Genomic DNA, 22584 nt, shown 5'->3' on the forward strand with positions numbered 1-22584 from the left:
TGCTTCCCATGACATCACTTAGAGTCTGTGTCTTAAACTTTCATGAATCTCAGAGCTGAATAAAATGCTGTGGTTTAAATGGCTGTATTGGCGCTTTAATGCATCTCCTTCTCCCACACGAGTGCCCTCGCAGAAAACAAGACATATTCACCTAGAATATATCTTTAAGAGATCTGTATGTGAAGGAAACAAAAGCCTAGAATAATCAAGTGGTATTTGATGGGTTTTCTTCGTGATGGTACACGTTCGCAACGCAACATGAATATTTGAGCAGCCTGCAACTGCTAATTTAATCATTCAACATCTGTTACAATTACTCTGGCTTCCACATCAAGACATGAATGTGGAGTGTTATTGTTAGAAGAAAGCTTTAGAACAAAGAATATTTTTTATATATATATATTCAAAAAGACTGTACATGCCCAGACAGTGTTTTAGCATGAAGGCAATCACATCCTAAGGAAAGTTTCAGACATGCTTTAGAAAAAAATTATTTCTAATGATTTAAAACAAATTCAAGTGAGCTTTAGAAATAACCAAACACATATTTAGTGACTCCAATGCTTATTGCTCACTAGAACAGTCATAACATAAAAATAAAAAAAGTATTGCATTTAAATTCCTTTGTAAATGTCATCAACTTAATGCACAATTAATATCAATGTTATTTTAATTGAATAAAATATTTCACTTAAATTTCATTTTTTTTGTAGAGTATATTGAATCTTCAGAGGGAATCTTGAACATTGTTGGATGAAAATTTCATATTCTTAACAATAACTTACAGCTTTTATGTGTGAAGTCCATCCGTCATGTGTTGATCTCGTGTTGAATGGTGATTGGTGGTGGTGGTGTGGCTGAATGTGACATTGTGTGCTTGTGCTGGTTTTGGACGGAGTTTGTTACAGGCTGTCTGTGGGTGGGTTACGCAGACCCTCGAGAGGCTGTCGGTTGGTCACAGGGTCCAGACCATGACTAATCCAAACCCCACCAGGCTGACCAGATGGGGCCTTCAGAATGCCTAAAAACAAGAGGACAACATTTCAGAGGAGGCAACAACAGACGCAGAACAATGACAACGGCGTTGTTACGTAATACTGGCCGTGTCGTTGTACGTGTGTTTATGGAAAATGTAGATATTACAAACGAAAGATATACATATCATAACATTAGAGAGAGGTGTGTGTGTGATATCATAAATACCAGATATCTTCCTTATAAACATCAGCACTGGATCCCTTCAGAGAGCGAGTGTGTTTGAATGAGAGAGAGAGTCCGTGTTGCCAGATTCTGTTTTCCAGAACATTCACAGGAGCCTCAGAGGGTCGGAGAGTGGAGATTAAATTAGGGTCTAAGTGGGGACAGCTGCCTGCTGAAACCAAGGACATTTAGGTCCGTTCCTGAGGGTGAACCGTCCAGTACGCTGTCCAAAACGGCTCCAGCATGAGGATTCTTGCACTGGTACCAACTGGGGTTAAATTGGGTACATCATAATAAAAACGACCAGAGCCAGATGGGTTTTGGCACTAGAGGAACAATATACGGGTTGCGCTAAATGGGACAAATCTGAATAAAATTGTGTGTGCTTGTGTGGAATCACACTTCTAAGTGTTTGTGTGTCTTTTGCAGAGACCAATGCGTGTTTTAATGAGCGCGCAGTCTGTTTCTGATTTGCGGAGTAAAAAAAGAAATCTCTGTTCTAAAAGAAACCAACGTTTTTAGCCGTTTCTGTCATCTTTCTCTTGCTGCCATGGATCATTAACGCCTCTAATACTCTAATACTGTTAGAGTCTTATTAGCTGCTAAAGACTCAAAAAATAATGTACATGAAAGCATGTGCGAATTCAGGAAGCAGACGAAAGATGAAGTTCTGAGATGCTTTCTCTCTGGGTAAGAGTGAAGACAAAACGGCAGATTTTCAAAACAATATTTGTTACAGTGCTTCTCATTGGATCGGGGCAGATGATCAGACGAGCCTGAAGAGACCACTGATGGCAAATGATGAAATGACATGCAAAAAAGCAGCTGGGGCCATGCTAATGCATAACATTTCCATAACATTCCAGCAACGTTCAAGTAACAATAACTATAGAGTGCAGAAAGTCCAGTAAACATCTAGGCTGTGTCCAGGATTTTTGTATGAAGACACTTATCACCGAGCAAATATTTGGTGCTCATTTCGAAGTAAAAATGGACATTTATAAAAACACGCACTCTTTCCAGATTCTATTTCTATTTTCTACACCAACCGGATCACTTGATCTTTTCTTTCATTTAAATGTGGACAAAAACACATTCTGGTCTCATGAGGAGCCAAATATGGCCCTAACATCGCAACATTCAGGGTTGCTTCGCAAGAAGATGCCAGCCGGTTTTGGGAAGAAGCCCAGCGTGAGATGTGCCAGAAGAACCTAATCTGGACTGGGCAACAACAGCAAGGGACTGCAGGAGACTGTAAAGGACAACGGCGGTCCAATGTGTGCCTCCACGGGGCCAAAAGAGAGGGTACGACCCATTTAACCCATGCCAAAGATTTCACCCGTGCCAAATCACTTTATACCACATCTACCTTCTTACCAGATCCGATTTAAGCAATCGTGTTGAGACTGAGTCAGAGATGTGGACAGGGTGAGGCTCGGAGAGGGTTCACCCTGATGGACATACTTGGCATGATTCCGACATAAATCACAGTCACATCAACATTTCTGGCACGATGCATCCTCACCACTGACACACACACACACACACACACTTCCCCCATCCCCTCCCACTAGTCCCTGGACTATAGCATTGGCTTGGTACAAGAGTGAAATTAAAATCACTTAACAGTGTGGATCAGCGGCACTGAGCAGATCATCAAGTCTTTGTTTTCAAGCATGGCACAAGTTCATATTTTACATCAAAGGCATATTTTGTTTTGGCTTGTATGTAGTTGCATATTACAGCAATTCTAATGAGAAAAGAGAACTTTAGAACTATTGTTGCCCCAGTGAAGTTCTTCTGTGGAAAAACTTGATATAAATTTATTTCAATAAATATAAATGATAGTAGATTAGATTAGACTCGTGAACCTACAGAGGTTTGGAGAATGGGTGGCTAGAACTGTTTATTTGATGATAAAGAAATTCTGTACAAGATCTTGAGATAAATCTTTTTAAACTGCACTGTGTCATTTTCAAACGAAACGTTGCTTACGCGGAGGAATATTTTTTGGTAATAACGTTAGATGTGCTTCGGCTCTGCTGTTCTGCGCTGATGAATCTGACTGGCTGAAACCGCATAGATAGGCTACTTATTTTGAATAAGTAATTACTTAACGAGTTTTCATGATCATGTGACCTACCAGTGTCAGTTACGTCGCTTCACTGCCATTCATAAATCCTCTACCGTGGCCTCATGGGATAGTAAAGTGTCAATCTTATGCACACTTCAGAATCTCCTCAGAAGAAGTATCCGGGTACTTTTTGCCTACTTGGGCATAGGCCTGCTTCTTTTGTCACACATTGTTTTTCGCCAACAATGAAGTATGTGATTTCGGATGCAGCCACAGTTTGAGGCATGTACACATGGTTTCAGGTGATTTCTCCTGCAAAATACGATGTCCGCACACCTTTCACCGCATCTGACACGCGCTATAGTTGCCGGAACGTCTTTTCTTTATTTACGGACATGACGGAAACACGTGTGCACTTCCCGCAAAATCCGTCCCGACAGCTTCCAAATATCAGGAAAAGCCTACCATGGTGAGTCAAGGAAGGTAAGCCAAAAACACGGTTTGGAATATGGACTTTTATGTAGACCTATATTATATTTTATTTATTAAACATCTGAAATAGGCTATATGTTTATACGATATGATATTATTTGTTTAAGTAGTGTAGGCAGTTTTATAACATGTAGCATATCTAGTTCTTTATATAGAAATTGATAGAAATATGTGTGCATAATTCACAAAAATAGGCAATTTTAAGAGTTCCTTCTGCAGCTGTCCTTCTCCTCTGAAAAATTTATGTTATTCATTTTTAAAAACTATTATGAATTATGCATATGCCATACTGTCAAATCATAAACACTGTGGCTGTCGTACACACTTATCTTTGTGTGTCAACTCTTTTAGATTATTTTTAAACTATTTTATCATATTTAATTACTTTAAAAAAAATTAAACAGGGATTATTTTAGATTAGAAATTATAATTTTTTGTTGACGGTCGGTAATACTTTCCATGTCAAATCCTTGTACTGGAGATTAGCTTCGAGTATGCCCATCAGCAGACGTTTAGAACTCTCAAAAGACCATCTTTAGCAGAGCTACTGATCTTAATACTGTGTGTGTGTGTGTGTGTGTGTGTGTGTGTGTGTGTGTGTGTGTGTTCGTGTGCATGCCACTTGACGTGTGAACATCCATGCCTTCATTTGCTGCCTGTTCCTGGTATCACACTGTCCTTAAAAGCTGATAATGTGTTAATGAAATCACTGGCAGACAGCTCTTGTCAGCCGAATGTTCCAGTCCTCCACTGTGAGTCTGCAGGGTATAAAGCAGGTCTGTCAGGGGAGTGTGTGTCTGGCCCATCCATTGCTTTGTGTTGTTGTTGTTTGCTCTTTGCTCTTTTATAATGTTACAGGTCCTTTCGCCCAGTCCTTCTCAGAGTGTGCATGCTAAATTTTTTATGCGGGATGGGCCTGTCCCCTTTTCTTTCTGCAGCACAATGATTTATTGCCCAAAAAGACCAGAGAACTAATTAACAGAGTAATTAATTAATATGAATTTGCATATTTGCATTTGCAATTAGTGCAGTCAAGTGATTAGTCTGAAATGGGGAAGTTTGACTCATCAGATGTTGGTGTGTGTGTTGAACCGGAAAGCTCGTCACCAGCTGAGGCATTTTTGGAGGGGGACAGAAGGGACTGTGTGTGTGTCTGTGTGTGTGTGTGTTTCTAAACAACAACATCCAAGGGTACCCGCCAATCATGCGTGACTGAGCCATCACTGTCAGCAAACTGCATCTGTATGCCGTGTTCATTATGTTTTTGTTATGCTGATAAGTGCAGATCAACCTGGCCGTCCCAACGAAAAACACAGCAGCCTCTATTTCACCAAGATCCCTCATGACTAACAATGCATCAGGGATTGTGTCTGATAGGTGGCTTGCTGTTAACAGGACCAGTGAAATCTGTCAAATTCTGGTTAAAGGGTTTAAAGAGCCAATTAATCTTACACAGGAGCAGAAACGTGTTGTGCGTCATTTGTGAGGTGCTATGCTTTTTGTGTTGTCCATCTGAGAGGGATAAATGCTCATGGGGGGGCTTTTAAAGAGCTTCTGATTTGAATTATAAATGTGTGTGTGCATGTGAATGAGCGAGGGAGAGCGCGAGTAGGCCAGGCACGGGTTCAATAGCAGCAGGAGCTTTCACTGATAATGGAATGCATGAGTGTCAGGACTTAATGTGGGAGGAGCCAAAGCTCTGGACAATAAATGCTACAAGAAACAGCCAGATGCCAGAGATGGCCAGACCCAAAGTCTGTGTGCGCATGTGTGTGAATGTGTATGGCTGAATCTGGCAATAAACTGGTCAAGAACAAAAAACATGTCACATGATGTTTAGGTCACATGATGATTCAAAACAAAAATAAGAAAATATATTTTTAAGGATGGAAATTATTATTCATCCATTATTATGGAAATTATTATACGTTATTTTCATGAAAATTAAGCATATTTTTCCTTCAGTTATCATATAATGCAAAAAAAATATTCTCGTTAGCCTACCTAAAATAACTATAGAAAATTATAATATTAATTTATTAGGGCCCGAGCACCGATGGTGTGAGGACCCTCTTGGAATTGCTCTGTTTATTATTATTATTCTTCTCCGCATTTAATTGCATTTTTGAGGGCCTAAACATGCTCGAAAACTCACAAAACTTTGCACACGCGTCAGAACTGGCGAAAATTTACATCTGATATAGGTTTCAGAATTGGACGGGGCAAAATGGCTCGATAGCGCCACCTATAAAAGTTCAACGGAGTGCGCCTCCCGCAACGTTCCACGTACGTGCACGAAATTCGGTACATACATGTAATCACCTAATACCTACAAAAAAGTCTCTTGGAGCATAGCCCTAAACACAACAGGAAGTCAGCCATTTTGAACTTCCTCTCAGATTTTTGTGCAGTTTTTGCCATTTTCATGCCTCGTACTTTAACGAACTCCTCCTACAGTTTTAATCTGATCATCTTCAAATTTGGTGAGTGTAATCTTAAGGCCTTTGCGACGTTAAATTGCGAAGATCTTGAGTTTTCGTCGAAGGGCGGGTCCTCGGCGGCCTGACAAATTTCGATGTTTCGCCATGAAACAGGAAGTTGCTGTAACTCAGGCATGGAATGTCCAATCTGCCCCGAACTTCACACGTTTGATAAGCGTTCTGTCCTGAACACATGACCATGCTCATATTCAGTTATAGTCATAGCGCCACCTGCTGGCAACAGGAAGTGACATGTTTAACACTGTTATGGACTCCTAATAACATATAAAAAAGTGCCAGCAAGTGCTAAACATGCTAACAACATACTAGAAGCATGCTAAAACATGCTAGCAAACTCTTAGCTAAGTGCTAAAGCATGCTATTTTTGCAATTAAATAGGAATTTGCTGTAACTCAGGCATGGAATGTCCAATCTGCCCCAAACTTCACACTTTTGATAATCGTTCTGTCCTGAACACATCTACATGAGAATATTCAGTTATAGTAATAGCGCCACCTACTGGTAACAGGAAGTGTCATGTTTAACACGTTGATGCCATTCTAGCAACATGTTAAAAATGCCATTGACTTCTAAACATGCTAGAAACATGTTAAAACATGCTAGCAATACTTAGCTAAGTGCTAAAGCATGCTAATTCAATGAAACAGGATGTTGTTGTTACTCAAGAAGGCAATGTCCAATCTGCGCCAAACTTCACACTTTTGATAAGCGTTCTGTCCTGGACACATGACCATGCTCATATTCAGTTACAGTCATAGCGCCACCTGCTGGCAACAGGAAGTGACATGTTAAACACTGTTGTGGACTCCTAATAACATATAAAAAAGTTCCAGCATGTGCTAAACATGCTAACAACATACTAGAAACATGTTAAAACATGCTAGCAAACACTTAGCTTAGTGCTTAAGCATGCTAATACTGCAATTAAATAGGAATTTGCTGAAACACAGGCACGGAATGTCCAGTCTGCCCCAAACGTCACACGTTTGATAAGAGTCATGGCCTGAACACATCTACATGAGAATATTCAGTTATAGTAATAGCGCCACCTACTGGTAACAGGAAGTGTCATGTTTAACACGTTGATGCCGTTCTAGCAACATGTTAAAAATGCCATTGACTTCTAAACATGCTAGAAACATGTTAAAACATGCTAGCAAAACTTAGCTAAGTGCTAAAGCATGTTAATTCAATGAAACAGGATGTTGTTGTTACTCAAGAAGGCAATGTCCAATCTGCGCCAAACTTCACTCTTTTGATAAGCGTTCTGTCCTGAACACATGACCATGCTCATATTCAGTTACAGTCATAGCGCCACCTGCTGGCAACAGGAAGTGACATGTTAAACACTGTTGTGGACTCCTAATAACATATAAAAAAGTTCCAGCATGTGCTAAACATGCTAACAACATACTAGAAACATGTTAAAAAATGCTAGCAAACACTTAGCTTAGTGCTAAAGCATGCTAATACTGCAATTAAATAGGAATTTGCTGTAACACAGGCACGGAATGTCCAGTCTGCCCCAAACTTCACACGTTTGATAAGAGTCATGGCCTGAACACATCTACATGAGAATATTCAGTTATAGTAATAGTGCCACCTACTGGTAACAGGAAGTGTCATGTTTAACACGTTGATGCCGTTCTAGCAACATGTTAAAAATACCATTGACTTCTAAACATGCTAGAAACATGTTAAAACATGCTAGCAATACTAAGCTAAGTGCTAAAGCATGCTAATATAATGAAACAGGATGTTGTTGTTACTCAAGAAGGCAATGTCCAATCTGCGCCAAACTTCACACTTTTGATAAGCGTTCTGTCTTGAACACATGACAATGCTCATATTCAGTTACAGTCAATGCGCCACCTGCTGGCAACAGGAAGTGACATGTTAAACACTGTTGTGGACTCCTAATAACATATAAAAAAAAATGCCAGTAGGTGCTTAACATCCTACCAACATACTAGAAACATGCTAAAACATACTAGTAAACACTATAAGTACTAAACCATACTATTACTACAATTAAATATGAATTTGCTGTAACTCAAACATACAATATCCAATCTGCCCCAAACTTCACATACTTGATAAAAGTCCTGCACTGAACACATCTACAAAGCAATATTCAGATATATAACCCCACCTACTGCCAACAGAAACTGAACTGGTTAACACAGTAATGCAGTACTAACCACATACCTATTGTGTACTAAGCATGCTAAAAACATACTAAACATGCTAGCAACTACTATATACTGTATACCTCCTTAAATGCACATTGCCCAACCATGCTCTGTCTTCCTAAAGCCAACGAGTGACGATGGCACGGGTGCGAGGGCCCTTTCATCGCTGCTTGCAGCTTTAATTTAACTTATATTTAATGTATGTATGGTGTGCATATATTTATAATGTTACAAAATATTTATTATTTCAAATAAATTCTGTTCTTTCTAACTTTATATTCATCCAAGAATTCTGAGAAAAATGTACAGTTTCCACACAAATATTAAGCAGCACAACTGTTCTAAACATTCAAATCCTCATATCAGAATGATTTCTGAAGGATCATGTGACACTGAAGACTGGAGTAATGATGCTGAAAATTCAGCTTTGATCACAGGAATAAATGACATTTTAAAATATATTCAAAATTGTTATTATGTTATTTTGAATTGTAATAATATTTCACAATATTACTGTTTTACTGTATTTGATTATTGAATGCATAAGAGACATTGAATGCAATATTATGTAACATATGTATAAATTATGGTTGTATTTGTTGTATGGCACTTAATTTATACTAATTTAAATAAAAATATTACATGTAGTGCAACACAAATTATGGTATAACCATATTACAATAATGAGAATGACCAAAAAGAAAAAAAACATCTGGATACACTGCATAATTTGAGGGGGAAGCATCATAATGTCACAATCCGAATAATAATAACAAAATAATGCTCCCTAAAATAAGCAACATTTTCTTTATGCACAGTATAACTTCATGGAGTGAAACGTGACCTGGACCTGTTTTCGTTAGATTCATTCGCATACTGAGTGGTGTGAATGTGGATGTCTGTGTTTGTGTGTGAGGGAGGTGGGAGGGATGGTGTGAGTGTGTGTGTGTGTGTGTGTGCGTGTGAAAGAGAGAGAGTGTAAACAAAAAAAAACAAAATTTACGTTCATATGTGGAAGAAATAAGAACGAAAAAAGCTGCTTAAAATCTCAGAATCCCTGTTGACTGGCTATATTTATTCACCGTCAGACAGTGAATTTAATTGATCTCAACTTAATTATTTGATTTACTTGGTCAAAGCATGATGTTTTCACTTTATTCAAGTGAACGTCGACAGAAAATGGCCTGTGCGATGATGACAGACAGTAGGATCAGTAATTTAGCAAACGCCCTTGAAGAGACTGACCAAGCAAACAAGAGCCATCAATCATCCAGTTCTTGCTGTCATTCACCAGCATTCCTTTTCCATGTTTACAGAATATCCCTGATATAAATCACAAACTAGTTTTGTCTCTATTTAGATTTAGACCACTTATAGGAGTGTTTGCGTGAAAATTTATAACAGCAGTCAGCAAAGACTAAGAAATGTCATTCCCTGACCGTATCACGGCATTCCCATTTATCCATGGCATCAAATTCTAATGGTGGATGCTGGTGGTCGGTCCTCGTTTGAGGCTGCTTTGTGGCTTTGCAGTGGTACGCAGCTCGAGGCACACGCCAGATGATCAGGGGAGGAATACAGGTCCCCTGGGAGCCAGTCACGTGACCAACCCGTGCCACGTGACGTCAGCGGCAGATGGCATGGGTACCAGCTCTGGCAGTTGGCATCAGTGTCATTTCTCTTAGCGCGAGACAAGGAGAACAGTGGGGAGGTGAGAAAAACGCACGAGCTGTTCACCTGCTAAAACACCACGCGGAAAAAAAGTTCAAAATAGGAAATATGAAAACTGACATCTAACACCATCATATTCCAGGTAAGCACGACAGTTCGAGGGTAAGGATTGGCATCCGTGCTGTACGACTAGGTCTTCCATTTTAACCAGATTTTAATGGCTTATATCCGTAAATGCACGAATCTCATGCGATATCACACATGAATGAATACAAGTTTATATATTTTATTCCTGTTGCATTGTTTATTGTGTTTATGTCAATGTACATTGATTTGATTAGAGGATCAGGATCACTCATATGGAATTCTGTCAAATTATTTGTTATGTTAGTGCACCATTGTATTTATTGAGCACCTGGTAATGTTTAGGCTGTTGTTTTTTAAATCGCTGCTGATTGATTCAGAAGATCTATTATCTTCTCATCATCCCCAGTAAGAGCACAATGCTGACTCTTCCGTTTGAGGATCCTGTCATAATGGACACCCAATTCGGGGCAAACTTTCCACGGGACTGCGTGGGTGAAATGAAGGTCAATAAACAAGAGCCGTTTAAAAAGGAGGAGACGCTCTCCCACGCCATGGAGGACGAGGATTCGGAGAAAGACGAGGACGAAAGGGAGGACGGACAGGACGAGAACGGTCTGCCTCGGAGGAGAGGGCCTCGGAAAAAGAAAATGACCAAAGCTAGGGTGGACCGGGTCAAGTTGAGGCGCGCGGAGGCCAACACTAGGGAGAGGAACCGAATGCACGGCCTGAACAACGCCCTGGACAGCCTGCGCAAGGTGGTTCCCTGCTACTCCAAAACCCAGAAACTGTCGAAAATCGAAACCCTGCGGCTGGCCAAGAACTACATCTGGGCGCTTTCCGAGATCCTGAGCACTGGGAAGAGGCCTGACCTGTTGACCTTCGTTCAGACCTTGTGCAAAGGGCTCTCGCAACCCACCACCAACTTAGTGGCCGGATGTCTGCAGCTGAACGCGAGGAACTTCATCCCGGATCAGATCAGCAGCGAGCCGTCTTTCTCTGGTAGGTCACAGTACGAGTCTGTGTACGGGACCTACCACAGTCCGGGTGTGGTGACACCCTCTGGAGCCTCCGTAGATCCTGTCAAACCCTTCAGGCCGTTCAACTACTGCAACTCCTATGAGACTTTCTACGAAAGCGTCTCGCCGGAATGCGGAAGCCCTCAGTTCGACGGTCCTATAAGCCCTCCTATTAACTTTAACGGGATCTTTTCCCTCAAGCAAGAAGAGCCGTTCGAATACGGCAAGAGCTGCCACTACGGCACGCGCTATTGCGCGGTCCCGCCGCGCTCCTCCATCAGCCAGAGCGCGAGAGGCGCGTCAGATCTTCATTTCCCCTATGACGTTCATCTCCGCGGCCAGTTTTACCCCGTGCAAGAAGAATTAAACACTTTTCATAATTAATGACAGAAAGTCCAATGTAAGTGAAAAGGACCGAAAATGCTGGACTTTCAATCGCACATGTATTATTGATAAAGTCCTTCTCTGATTTGGGACAATCGGATGTTTTATTATTTATCATTTTTGATTAAATGAAAGATGTGCTTACAGTGTTCCTAAATGAATTGTTGTTTTTTAACTGTTCTACAAAATGTGTGGTCTGATTGGAAAACAATCCACTAATAATAATGTGTTTTACGCTGATGATATTTAAGTGTCACGTTTGTGTGCATTTTAATTTAATGGCCTGTATGAGTATTAATAGATGTAAAAATCTGTTAGCCTACTAAGGTCTCTTGCCCCGAAAGGCATCATTTAATTATAAGTTCATTCAAATATATTTGCGATGAACATTCAGTAAATTATGAGAGCAATAATTGCTAAGGGTGCTGCTATGCAATATATAATTCTCGATCTGGCTCTTTATTTAGGCTATAGGCTACACGTAAATTTGACTAAACAGTTTTCACACGAAAACAGTTTTCACACTGTAATATTCAAAATATTATAGTGTTAACAAGACTAAATATCTCATCATTTTGTAATACATACATGTGTTCATTCGTTTATGAAAAGTAACATGAAAATCTAACAACATGCATTTTATTTCCTTTGAATAAAACTTTCGTTATTACTTTCGAAAATTTCGTGATGTTTTACACAGGGCACATGTTAATATGTCGATAAATAAATTGAATCAACCATTGCCTATTATTATTATGTATAGCCTACGCTAAGATCCAGGAAGAGGCAATTATTGAATCAATTTACTTTGAAGATGACGATATATTTAAAAATATATATGGATGTAATTCTGAAAAACGAAATAATTATGGTATGTTATTAATTTGTTTGTTTCACTGATTTCAATTTGTGTAATTTAACTTTATAAATGTGGGCAATTGATTTTTGAGCATCATCTTAATTTCCAAATATATATATTTAAAAAAATCGCATTTGTCTACGCATAATTTTCATAAGGATGATAAAGGAAAATCACAATACACGATGATGTAATTATGCAACAGATTGTTTGGCAATTCTGTCTTTTCTGTAATGCAGAGTCGTCGATAAATTGGTGATATTGCGTAGCCTACAATCTCGGAACAATCACTGTAAGCAAATGCATTTGAAGCATGTAAAATCTCTAATGGAAATGTCTGTGTGCTTTCTAGTGAACTCATGTCACAGGAAAACCTGCCTTAATATATTTGTCACGCATCATTCATGCAATGTCATGGACGTCTACATTGGTGGATTCGTGCATTTGGACTTTTCTCACCAAACGGGATTTTTATTTAAATTATTTTGTGTGAAAATGACTGAATGAACTGAAACTGGTCTTTGTACACTGTCAAGCTGTTTTGTACAGTAAAATAAAGTTTAATTAAATACAGTTCTCTGTTGAAAACACTGTTGAATAAATAGACTCGACAGTATGGCTATTTAAAATCAAATGCAAATAATAAAAAATTAAATGCATAGGCATATCTAAATAAATAAAAAAAATCGAATAGATAGCCTATCTATACCTCGTTGTGTCGCAAGAAAAAAAGGACTAAGAAAAACGAAACCAACATTACAATGTCGCATTTTGTTTTAGCAATTATAAACCATAATGAACAAAAATAAACAACGCTTTAAAAATGTACAAAGATAATATAGGTAGACCATTGTGTTATTTGAGTAGCAACAAATTTAAAGTACAAATAGGCTCATAAAATGTCTGTGAAAAGCAGAGGACAAAGGAATTTAATTTATGATTAGCTTAGGCCTACCTGCCAAAACCACACAATCCTTCTCGTGCATTAGTTTATGCCTTTGCGACGCATTAGTCAATGTTAATTGTAAAATGAGATGTTCTTGATATGTTATTCAGCACTGGGTTTAAGAGAGTAAAGGTTGTCTGGGTTGGATCTCTCAGCAGAGAGCTGGACTCGGGCCAAACAGCGACAGACTGCGGATCAGGATCCCGAAATCAGCGATTCCCCCGCGAATGTGCATTGTCATAATTTCACCCCACAGTCAAAAGTGGGTAGTGAGTTCGATTCCCGACTATAATGCGTGATAATAAGTGAATGCAATGTGAACCGCTTTCGGATAAAATGCCGAGCCAAATGCATAACAGTCAGTCATCAATCTTTCTATGCAATTTAAGTTCGCTTTATAGGCCTAGATAGATCTCACAAGACTTTTTTCTGGTAGTAGGCTAATTGATTCTTTTTCACGCTTTCAACGAAAAATAGACAGTAATCTGCGTTAATATTTAATTAGCCATCACGTTGTCTTAAAACAATTAATGCTTTTGACAGGTGCAAAAATTCAACCTGCGCATTCCCCGATTGTGTGCGATGAGATTGTTGATGTGCTGTGGGGATGTCGAGGTGTCAGAAAAACCCCACAGTGGCGATATTTCAGAGAGGCAGAACATATGCTGCCCCAGAGACAAAGCTGTCAGGATCGAACAGCTGAAAAATGAGCAGCAACACTTCTCGATGTGCCTCTATAAGGCCGGTGGAAAGTTCTCACCACAAGGCTTGCTTTCTTTTAGATCGGGGTTTATTTTTAGTTCAAAATGTAATTTGTGATCACTGACAGTGTCTCGCATGTAGGCCTTATTCCAACAGTCCTTTTATTATTAGACTTCAATAAAATAAATGTTTTGTTCCTAATCAAAACTTTTTCTTTCAATTTTTTTTTCAGTTATTAGTTGACACTTTGGATAGTTCTTTCTCCATTTAAAATAGTGGGACATGGGGTAATTTGTCACAATGACATCTGTGAAACCGACTTCATAAGAATAAAGTTTAAAATATACAATTTAAAGTAAAAAAATTAAATAAAAAAAAACGTTGAAAAAAGTGGAATTCCAATATTAAAATTATGAAACAAAACCAGTTGTGAAACAGCAAAAGCATTGAAACAGATACTGTATTTAACAATATAAAGTTTTAACAAATGACATTTTTTATATATATATAATTTGCACTATCAACAACTTTTCCCAACCAATTGCCTATTAAAATATGCAATTATATGATAATGAAAACAAGTCATAAGGCGACTTTGAATTAGGACGCATGTATTTATGTATCTATGTTGTATATATAAACCCTGCGGCTGGCTGAGAACTACATCTGGGCGCTTTCCGAGATCCTGAGCACTGGGAAGAGGCCTGACCTCTTGACCTTTGTTCAGACCTTGTGTAAAGGGCTCTCGCAATCCACCGACTTAGTGGCCGGAAGTCTGCAGCTGAACGCCAGGAACTTTATCCCGGATCAGATCAACATCAGCCTTTCTCTGGTAGGTCACAGTACGAGTCTGTGTATGGGACCTGCACAGTGGTGTGGTGCACACACACACACACACACACACACACACACACACACACACACACACACACACACACACACACTATCATTTAAATAGTTAAAAGAAATTCCTTGTGTTGATTGTGTGGCATATATGTGGGAGTGAGAGTTTGTGGGCGTGTATTTGTGTGTGGATGGTTGGAGGTAAATTACTATTACCATGTTCACGATCAATCATCATAGCCCTTGTCCACATGTGATGCTTCATTCTGTGTTCTGATGTCAACACTTCTGTTCCAAATGCTATCATTGGAAGATGAATCATACCAAATATGATGACCAAAAACAATCTGTCCAGAATGGTAAAGCTGCATGGTCAGTCAGTTTGAATGGCCCACACGATTAATGTGTCCTGCCAGGCTATGAATTGATGTCTAAATTCTTGTTATGATGGACAAAAAATAGGCCTACCTGATGCTGCAATTCTAGACATTTTGCTATCCCATATAGGCCATGGGAACTCGGGAACCATATTTTTATATTTTAACATATATTTTTAATGGATTTCTTTTTCAAATGTAAGTGCTATAAGGACCAACAAATGGTTTCTTTTGGTAATGTGGGCCTACTTTTCAAATCGATACACGGTGTAACTTTTGGCCATCTAGCGGTTGAAGTTACTTACTTAGTTACTTACGCGGAGCGGCGGAGGAACATTGTTTTGTAATTACGTGAGTTGTGCATCGGCTCCCCTATTCAGCGCAACGAGTGAGCAACGAATTCATTCGAATCAGTCATATTTTACTCACTCGTACGAATTCGTACGAATTGGTCGTGAGATAGCGTTGGAATGTCACTAGCGACATAAATATTAATCCAATAACGAAAGAAAGTTGGATATCCGAAAAATATGTAGAATGAACAGGTAAGCAGCTTATGCCGCTGTTGTTTTGACTTGTTGAAAACAACGGGGTTTTTTTCTTTCTTTCTTTTTTTTTCTTTTTACAAAAAATAAATAAATGTAGGCTAGGCCTTGCAGCCTATAGCTTTACACGAAACCCGAATAAATTGTTTTCATGGTTATTGATAGAACAACATAGGCAATAAACAAGTATTTAAAAATGCTTTGAATTAGTACTTTTTGGCCATGTTTTATGAATACATTCGGACATACGTTTTCGCCTAGGCCTACTATGTAACTTTAGAAGGAAAATATGCATAGGCCTATTTGGATGCAGCCTATGTTACTGGACTTGGCCCTTTAGCCCCTGGTGGTCAATTTTCTAACCACACCATCTGGCTGCAAGGAGCATCTTCCTCTTTTGACAGCCATTTAATATCTGTTAATTCTGACTACATAATTTTTTTATACAAATATAATATAAATAGATAACTTTTAAATAATTATTGTACAAGTGCCCCTTAATTGTAGCGACATTAAAACATGCATTGGACTTATAATAGTTAACAAAGAGCTCATGCATATTTTTTTGGTGCCATCACCCAATCAGCTTTGTCATGATTGAAGGCAAAGATGGCAGATTTCAATTTGTGTAGGCTAAGGGCTGCATGCTGTTAAGCTGCATAACATAGGCTATTTGTCCAGGTATAGATGTTCTTGGTATGTCTGTAAATGTATTTATAATACCCACATAATTGAATACATACTATTAAAGTGCAGGAATTTGGACGTGACCCACATTTCCGAGATCATGCTAAACATGCAATACAGATGTCGAGATCTCTGCCGGCGTGCTTCAGAGGGAGGTTGTTTGATTATAGTTGTTAATGAAGGTTCACTCGGTAGCTCTCGGTAACTCACACCTGAGAGCCTCAGAGACAGTTTCTGGAATGAATTGCTTGTTAATAATAACGGTAATTAGGAATGAACAATGTAGAGCTGGTGCGATGTTGATTTATCTGTGTGAAGCCCCTCTAACGAGTGGAGAAAGGGTGTTGTCATACGTTAGTCCCACTCCCGCTCGCTCTCTCCTTCTCGTTCCCAAAAAAACTCCACAAGTCCTGGGTCGCAGATGGTGTGGGACACAGAATTTTCCTAATAATCTTTCTTTCTTTCTTTTCTTTTTTTTTTTGTATGAGTTCTGGTGGCTTAGGGATTTCTCATTTTAATTAGAGGGTTTAAGGAGATAAACCCCTTTGAAAACCATGTCCTGTGAGAGGAGGTGCAGGTGATCCTCCCCACAGAAGCAACCACATCATCAGCCAGCAACTCATTTGCATATTAGATTGGTGTCAGTTTGGCACCCGTCCTGGCTGAGATGAACGCCCCTATTTCTAGACTTGGCATGGAGTGTGCGTATCCTGGCACGGAACGCAAATGTGTTTTCAGTATGAGGTTTCCGGGGTACTTGATCTCTCTGTTATTATTCGGCCCTTACATTTGACCCACGAGCTTAACTTAAACTAATAGAGACTCGCAGGTCTGGATTGGGCTTTTTCTCACTCGCTTTTGTGCCTGGACTTTTCAGGTATAGCCTACGATTCTCTTTTACGTTCAACCTGACCATCAATTCCATTTAAAGCTGATTTTCAGCTAGTTGGCAGAGAGCGTGACATCAAGAGGCCCTAGAGCTCATCAATCTAGGTCGTTAATGTGAATTTCAAAACCTAATATTAAAAATGTATGAACTATTCCCATTTGGACAAATTACATGAAGTTTGTCTGAAGTAGATGTTGGCTAATCACAGGCACATTTAGCAGCCATTAAAACCGAATGTTGGACATAAAGTCATTTGTATTCCATGTTAAATGTAGACTAAAGGAAAGTTAATGACTATTTCTGATAAATGTCTTTGCCTGGATGTTCAGCGCACATTTTAGCATGAAAATCAATTAAGAACCTCATTTTATATGGATCGGTATTTAGTCGTTTCTGAGACACAGGTCTGACCCAAGTTCCTACAGGTTGAACACCTCCATTTCAGCTGATGTTTATTTCACAGACTTGTGTAACTCTTATGAATCTGTCCAAAATGTTGTTATGAGTTACTTTATTCAGAGAATGATAAGACAATGTTAGATCAGTGTCAACAACAAAGAAGCTGTTGACTTTTTTTATTGCCAACATTGAAGACACATGTTAACAAGCAGAATCACTGAAGGAGAAAACCGTAATTGTAAGTCACCATTATGATGATCAGTGTTTGTTTTAGTTGGGCTCTTGACTTTAAATCATTGACTTTAGATTTTGTTTGGCTGCTGTACCTGAGTTATAACAGCCAGATGAACAACGAGAAAAGGTGATCTGATGGTGTTGGTTATGTTTTAACATAATCATTATTTCACAATCATTTGACCTGAATCTCTGAACTCATATAGATCCCAATTTACTTGGGAACCTAATTTACCAATTTAGGTTTGCTTTATTAATTATAGCTGTTGTATCGCATTAAATGTGATGATTAATACAGATATCTTTGCACTGAACTGCAGTTTTGCCCATTTACAACATTGTGAGATATTTAAATCTAAAAAAAAATCCTTTATCCTTGAAATGTCCTTTATTAAATGTAAACAAAATAATAACATATAAGTGATTAAAGAATGCATGCATGTCTGTGCGTGTACTGTATGTGTGACTGTGTGTGTCTTTGTAAAATGACTCAGACACAAGGACCAAATGGTCTCTTGGCACCAGATTCAGTGCCATAAATTATCACTGCAGTTAATGGTGAAGAAGATTTCAGGCGAAAATCTCTCCCTTTCTCTTTCAACAAAGGCAACTGTGCAGTCCCACTTCTAGATTCTGATCAAATTAAACCCCACATGATTTCATTAATGCAATGGAATTTTGTAAATATTTCATGAAAGTTCTAGAATGGTCAAAGGCTTTTAAATCATAACGTATTTGTCTGTGATCATGTCATGTGCCTGCTTAAACGGATAGTTCACCCAAAAATTCTGTCATTAATTACTCACCCTCGTGTCGTTCCAGACCCGTTAGACTTTCGTTCATCTTTAGAACACAAATGAAGATCTTTTTAATGTAATCTGAGAGTTTTCTGTCCCTCCATTGACAGCTACGCAACTACCACTTTTACGCTTCAAAAAGTTCATAAAGAGATCGTAAAAGGAATCCATGGGAATTGAGTGGTTTAGTCCAAATTTTCTGAAGAGACACGATCGCTTTTTATGATGAACAGATTGAATTTAGGCTTTTATTATTCTTGAATGTCAGATATCAGAATATTTTTTTTATTTGTCAGTTCTGTTAGCTCCATTTTCTCATGTTGGATGACAAATATTTAACATTTTGGTCGCTCACAGCTGTACTTCAGTCAGCATGACCGATACAAAAGGACACTTTGATCAGCTAAACAAGAGTTTTTCCTGAAAATATGATGTAGCGTCGTTACAATAGAATCACGTTTTTTAAGCATGAGTGATTCTAACACGTTTCCATGAGTTCCACTGCCAAAGCATCATGAATCAAGTGCACATTTCTCTTTGCCTTATTGTGCCATTTCGAGCCAGTGAAATGAAAACAGCTTCGCCTCAGCGTAATGAAGTGAAGCATGGCTTTAAGCAAGGGTGCTTTCATTTCTATTTTAACAAAACATTTGCAGATTCCATCAAAGTGGTAAAAAAAAAAAATACTGAGAGGATTATAAAAAAAGATGGCGAGCCATAAACAGGCAGGCAGGTGTTGATGATGCAAATGAATCAGATGACAGATGGTTAGCGACTCCATCACTCACTGTGTGGATAATGGATAGAGGTAATCAAATCCCTCTGTGAATCTGGGACTTTCTTCAGAACTTTCTCCATCTATATCACCATCAAACACTTCCTGAGCTGTGCAGCTCTACTGGAGGGAGGAATCAGCATGGTGTCAAGTTCTGAGAGACAATTTTGCCTGAAATGTTCGTTCCGTCATTGCCTTCAGGTGTCAACCTTTTTGACAAGTCACAGACATGATAATGAGGGTAAAACACCTTAAGCACAACTTATGTCTGAATATCCCCCCAAAACATGCAAAAGCACAGATATAAATATCACCCTCGAGACAGATCTATCATCAAAACTGTTCAAACAACAGTGTTTAGAAACAGCATAAGCAGAAACCTCTATTCAAAGTTTTAGCCTTTCATCTTTTACAAAAGCTGAACAAATAGCTGATGTCTGTAGCAAAAAATCCCTTTGCAACTGTTCATTCAAAGTGTTGTATATGGAGAGTTTCGTACAAAAAAAGCTAGAGGTTTTTAAAATCTCTAGTCTGCAAACTATTCACAATTACAAAACCCCCTTCGACTATCTCCTCACTTTCCACGAAACGTAATAAAAATGTCACAGACAGCATTAACACGATACAGACTCGTCTCCCTGCTTTCAATCCGCTACTCTATAAATCTGATGAATGAATCTTTTGGGAGATGCTGCTGTTTGAAACATAGCTCTCTAGAATATGTTGAGCATATGTTACGTTGAGTTGAAACCATCATAAGATTGGTGATCAGGTTAGGCCTTTGGGTGATTTCTCTATTTCAGAACGATTCTAATGAACCTCTCAAACATGTCTGTGAATTGCTGTCACTTCCTAATTGTTCCATATGCAAAGAAACACACTCTCTTAAATTTCAAATGACAAAAAGATAATGAAATAAACCAATAAAACTTCCCCGTCTTAATTTTTCTCCAATCATAACATTTGTTTGAAGCATTTTACAGCAATTTTATATAAAAACTGTCAACAGCCATAAATTCATAAGTCAAGACTTTTGTATGCTCAACACATGCACACTTAAAGGAATAGTTTCCAAAAAAGAAAAGAAAATTCTGTCATAATTGTATCACCCTCATGTTGTATTGTATCCATATGCTGTTATTTCTTCTGTGGATACAAGATGCAGCTCTGAAAATGACACACAAAAAAATAAAAGCGAAAAATAATACATATAACTTAAATATGACACGTGTAGACATATTTTAGTGCATCTATTTTAGCACAGACAAAAAGCAGATCAAGCCACCATGCTAACAATGCCAAGGTCATGGGTTTAATTCCTAGGGAATGAATTGTAAAAAAAAAAAAAATGCTTGAATATAATGTTACTGTTTTCTTCTCCTTTTATTAATTAAGTAAGTGTTCGAAATGGAGCCTTGGCCTTGTGGTTAGTGTATGTGTTCTGACACTAAGTTTGAATCTGACTTGCAACATTTTCTGTTGCTGAAAATCTGTTCCCTAATTTTCCCTTATTTTTTTCCTATTTGCCTTTTTTTCCTGTTTGCATTAGGGCGTGCATAGACTAGTCGAGTAATCGACTACTTCAACCTGCCGAAGCCATTGAGCTCGATATCCGTATGCAAACCAGCGAGGCATGACCAATGCTGTGTCCGAAATCGCCCCCTATACCCTTAAATAGTGCACTATTTGAGGGGTCAGCTATTTGTAGTGGTGTCCCAAACCATAGTGGACATTATTGAGTGCTCTCATTCGATCAAACAAAAGACCACAATAATGAGTATACAACCATTGTATGCTCAACGGCTAGAGAATACCCATAATGCACTGTGAGAGTCGAGCGCCAAATGAGCTGAATCATCCATCCATCCATCCATTTTCCAAAATATATTAGTGGAGTAATGTAGGGAATAGTGAATGAGGGTATAGGGGGCGATTTCGAACACAAGTGTGCTGTGTCCTGAAAAGTAAAGTCAAAGCATTTATTCTGGCTGCAGAATAGGTCATAAACCCCACCCTCTCCATGTAATCGAATGGGACACGAAACCTAGAAATCCAATAATACTGCCAATTATTTTTTCCAAAAGATCAGTAGTTCAAGTGTTAGTTTTTTTTCCCTCAAAAAGTTTGGTTTTAGTTAGTTATTCGATGCTATAAAAACGGGGCGTAACGTCATGACTGACTGCTGTGCTAGCGATTGAGTCTGCTGAAGCGGGAGTAATAACCCATCTCGGTAAGACTCGGCCTCCATATTACGTAATCGGTGCAAGATGTCAGCTATTATTTCTGGGATATTTTGACTTGGAGATACGTCGTCCATCTTTTTTTACAGTCTGGCAGGGTTCCTCAAATCTTGCCCTGCAGAGTTTAGCTCCAACCCTGATCAAACACACCTGAGCAAGCTAATCAAGATCTTCAGTATCACTAGAAAATCACAGGTGTGTGAGTTTGATCAGGGATTGAGCTCAAGGCCCTCCAGGACCGGATTTAAGGAACCCTGGTCTATGGTCTTTATCAAAAAGAGTATGTGGCAGGAGGACGATGACAGCAAATAGACTACATGAATTTTTTCTAATTCTTGAACTGGTTGAGTAAAGATCTGTGATGCGAGTACTGATCCGTTATTGTTTTTACGGTTTAAGACCTGGGAAATGTTGTATAGGAGGCTAGTTGTATAAAAAACCCTAACTGTTAAAATGAATTTTATTAATATACGTATTCACATGGGGTGAATTCAGATTGATTGGAACACTTTTTTTGACACTTTCCAATCAACATGAATTCACCCTGTTGTTCGTCGGATGTGTGTGTGAATCTACAACGTGTTATTTTTTCCTGTTAAATACAAAATGAAACCTGTGTTGTTACAATACCTGTAAGAGATGTAGTTTATGCAAACATTGGGCTGTCAATAAAT

The 22584-nt window shown here is 38.7% G+C and overlaps 2 protein-coding genes across 2 annotated transcripts in view; both read left to right on the forward strand.

Moving 5' to 3' along the window:
• The window catches only part of pks1 (polyketide synthase 1), a 126512-nt gene that overhangs the window by 66882 nt on the left and 37046 nt on the right, over positions 1 to 22584 (forward strand). The window lies entirely within an intron of this gene.
• Positions 10134 to 13043, forward strand: neurod6a (neuronal differentiation 6a). The gene is made up of 2 exons (XM_082183194.1): positions 10134 to 10272; positions 10624 to 13043. The coding sequence occupies exon 2, from the start codon at positions 10634 to 10636 to the stop codon at positions 11615 to 11617; it is 984 nt and encodes a 327-aa protein (XP_082039320.1). The 5' UTR covers positions 10134 to 10272; positions 10624 to 10633; the 3' UTR covers positions 11618 to 13043.

This window comes from Leuciscus leuciscus (genome assembly GCF_965113295.1).
Source record: "Leuciscus leuciscus genome assembly, chromosome: 11".
Lineage (NCBI taxonomy): Eukaryota > Metazoa > Chordata > Actinopteri > Cypriniformes > Leuciscidae > Leuciscus > Leuciscus leuciscus.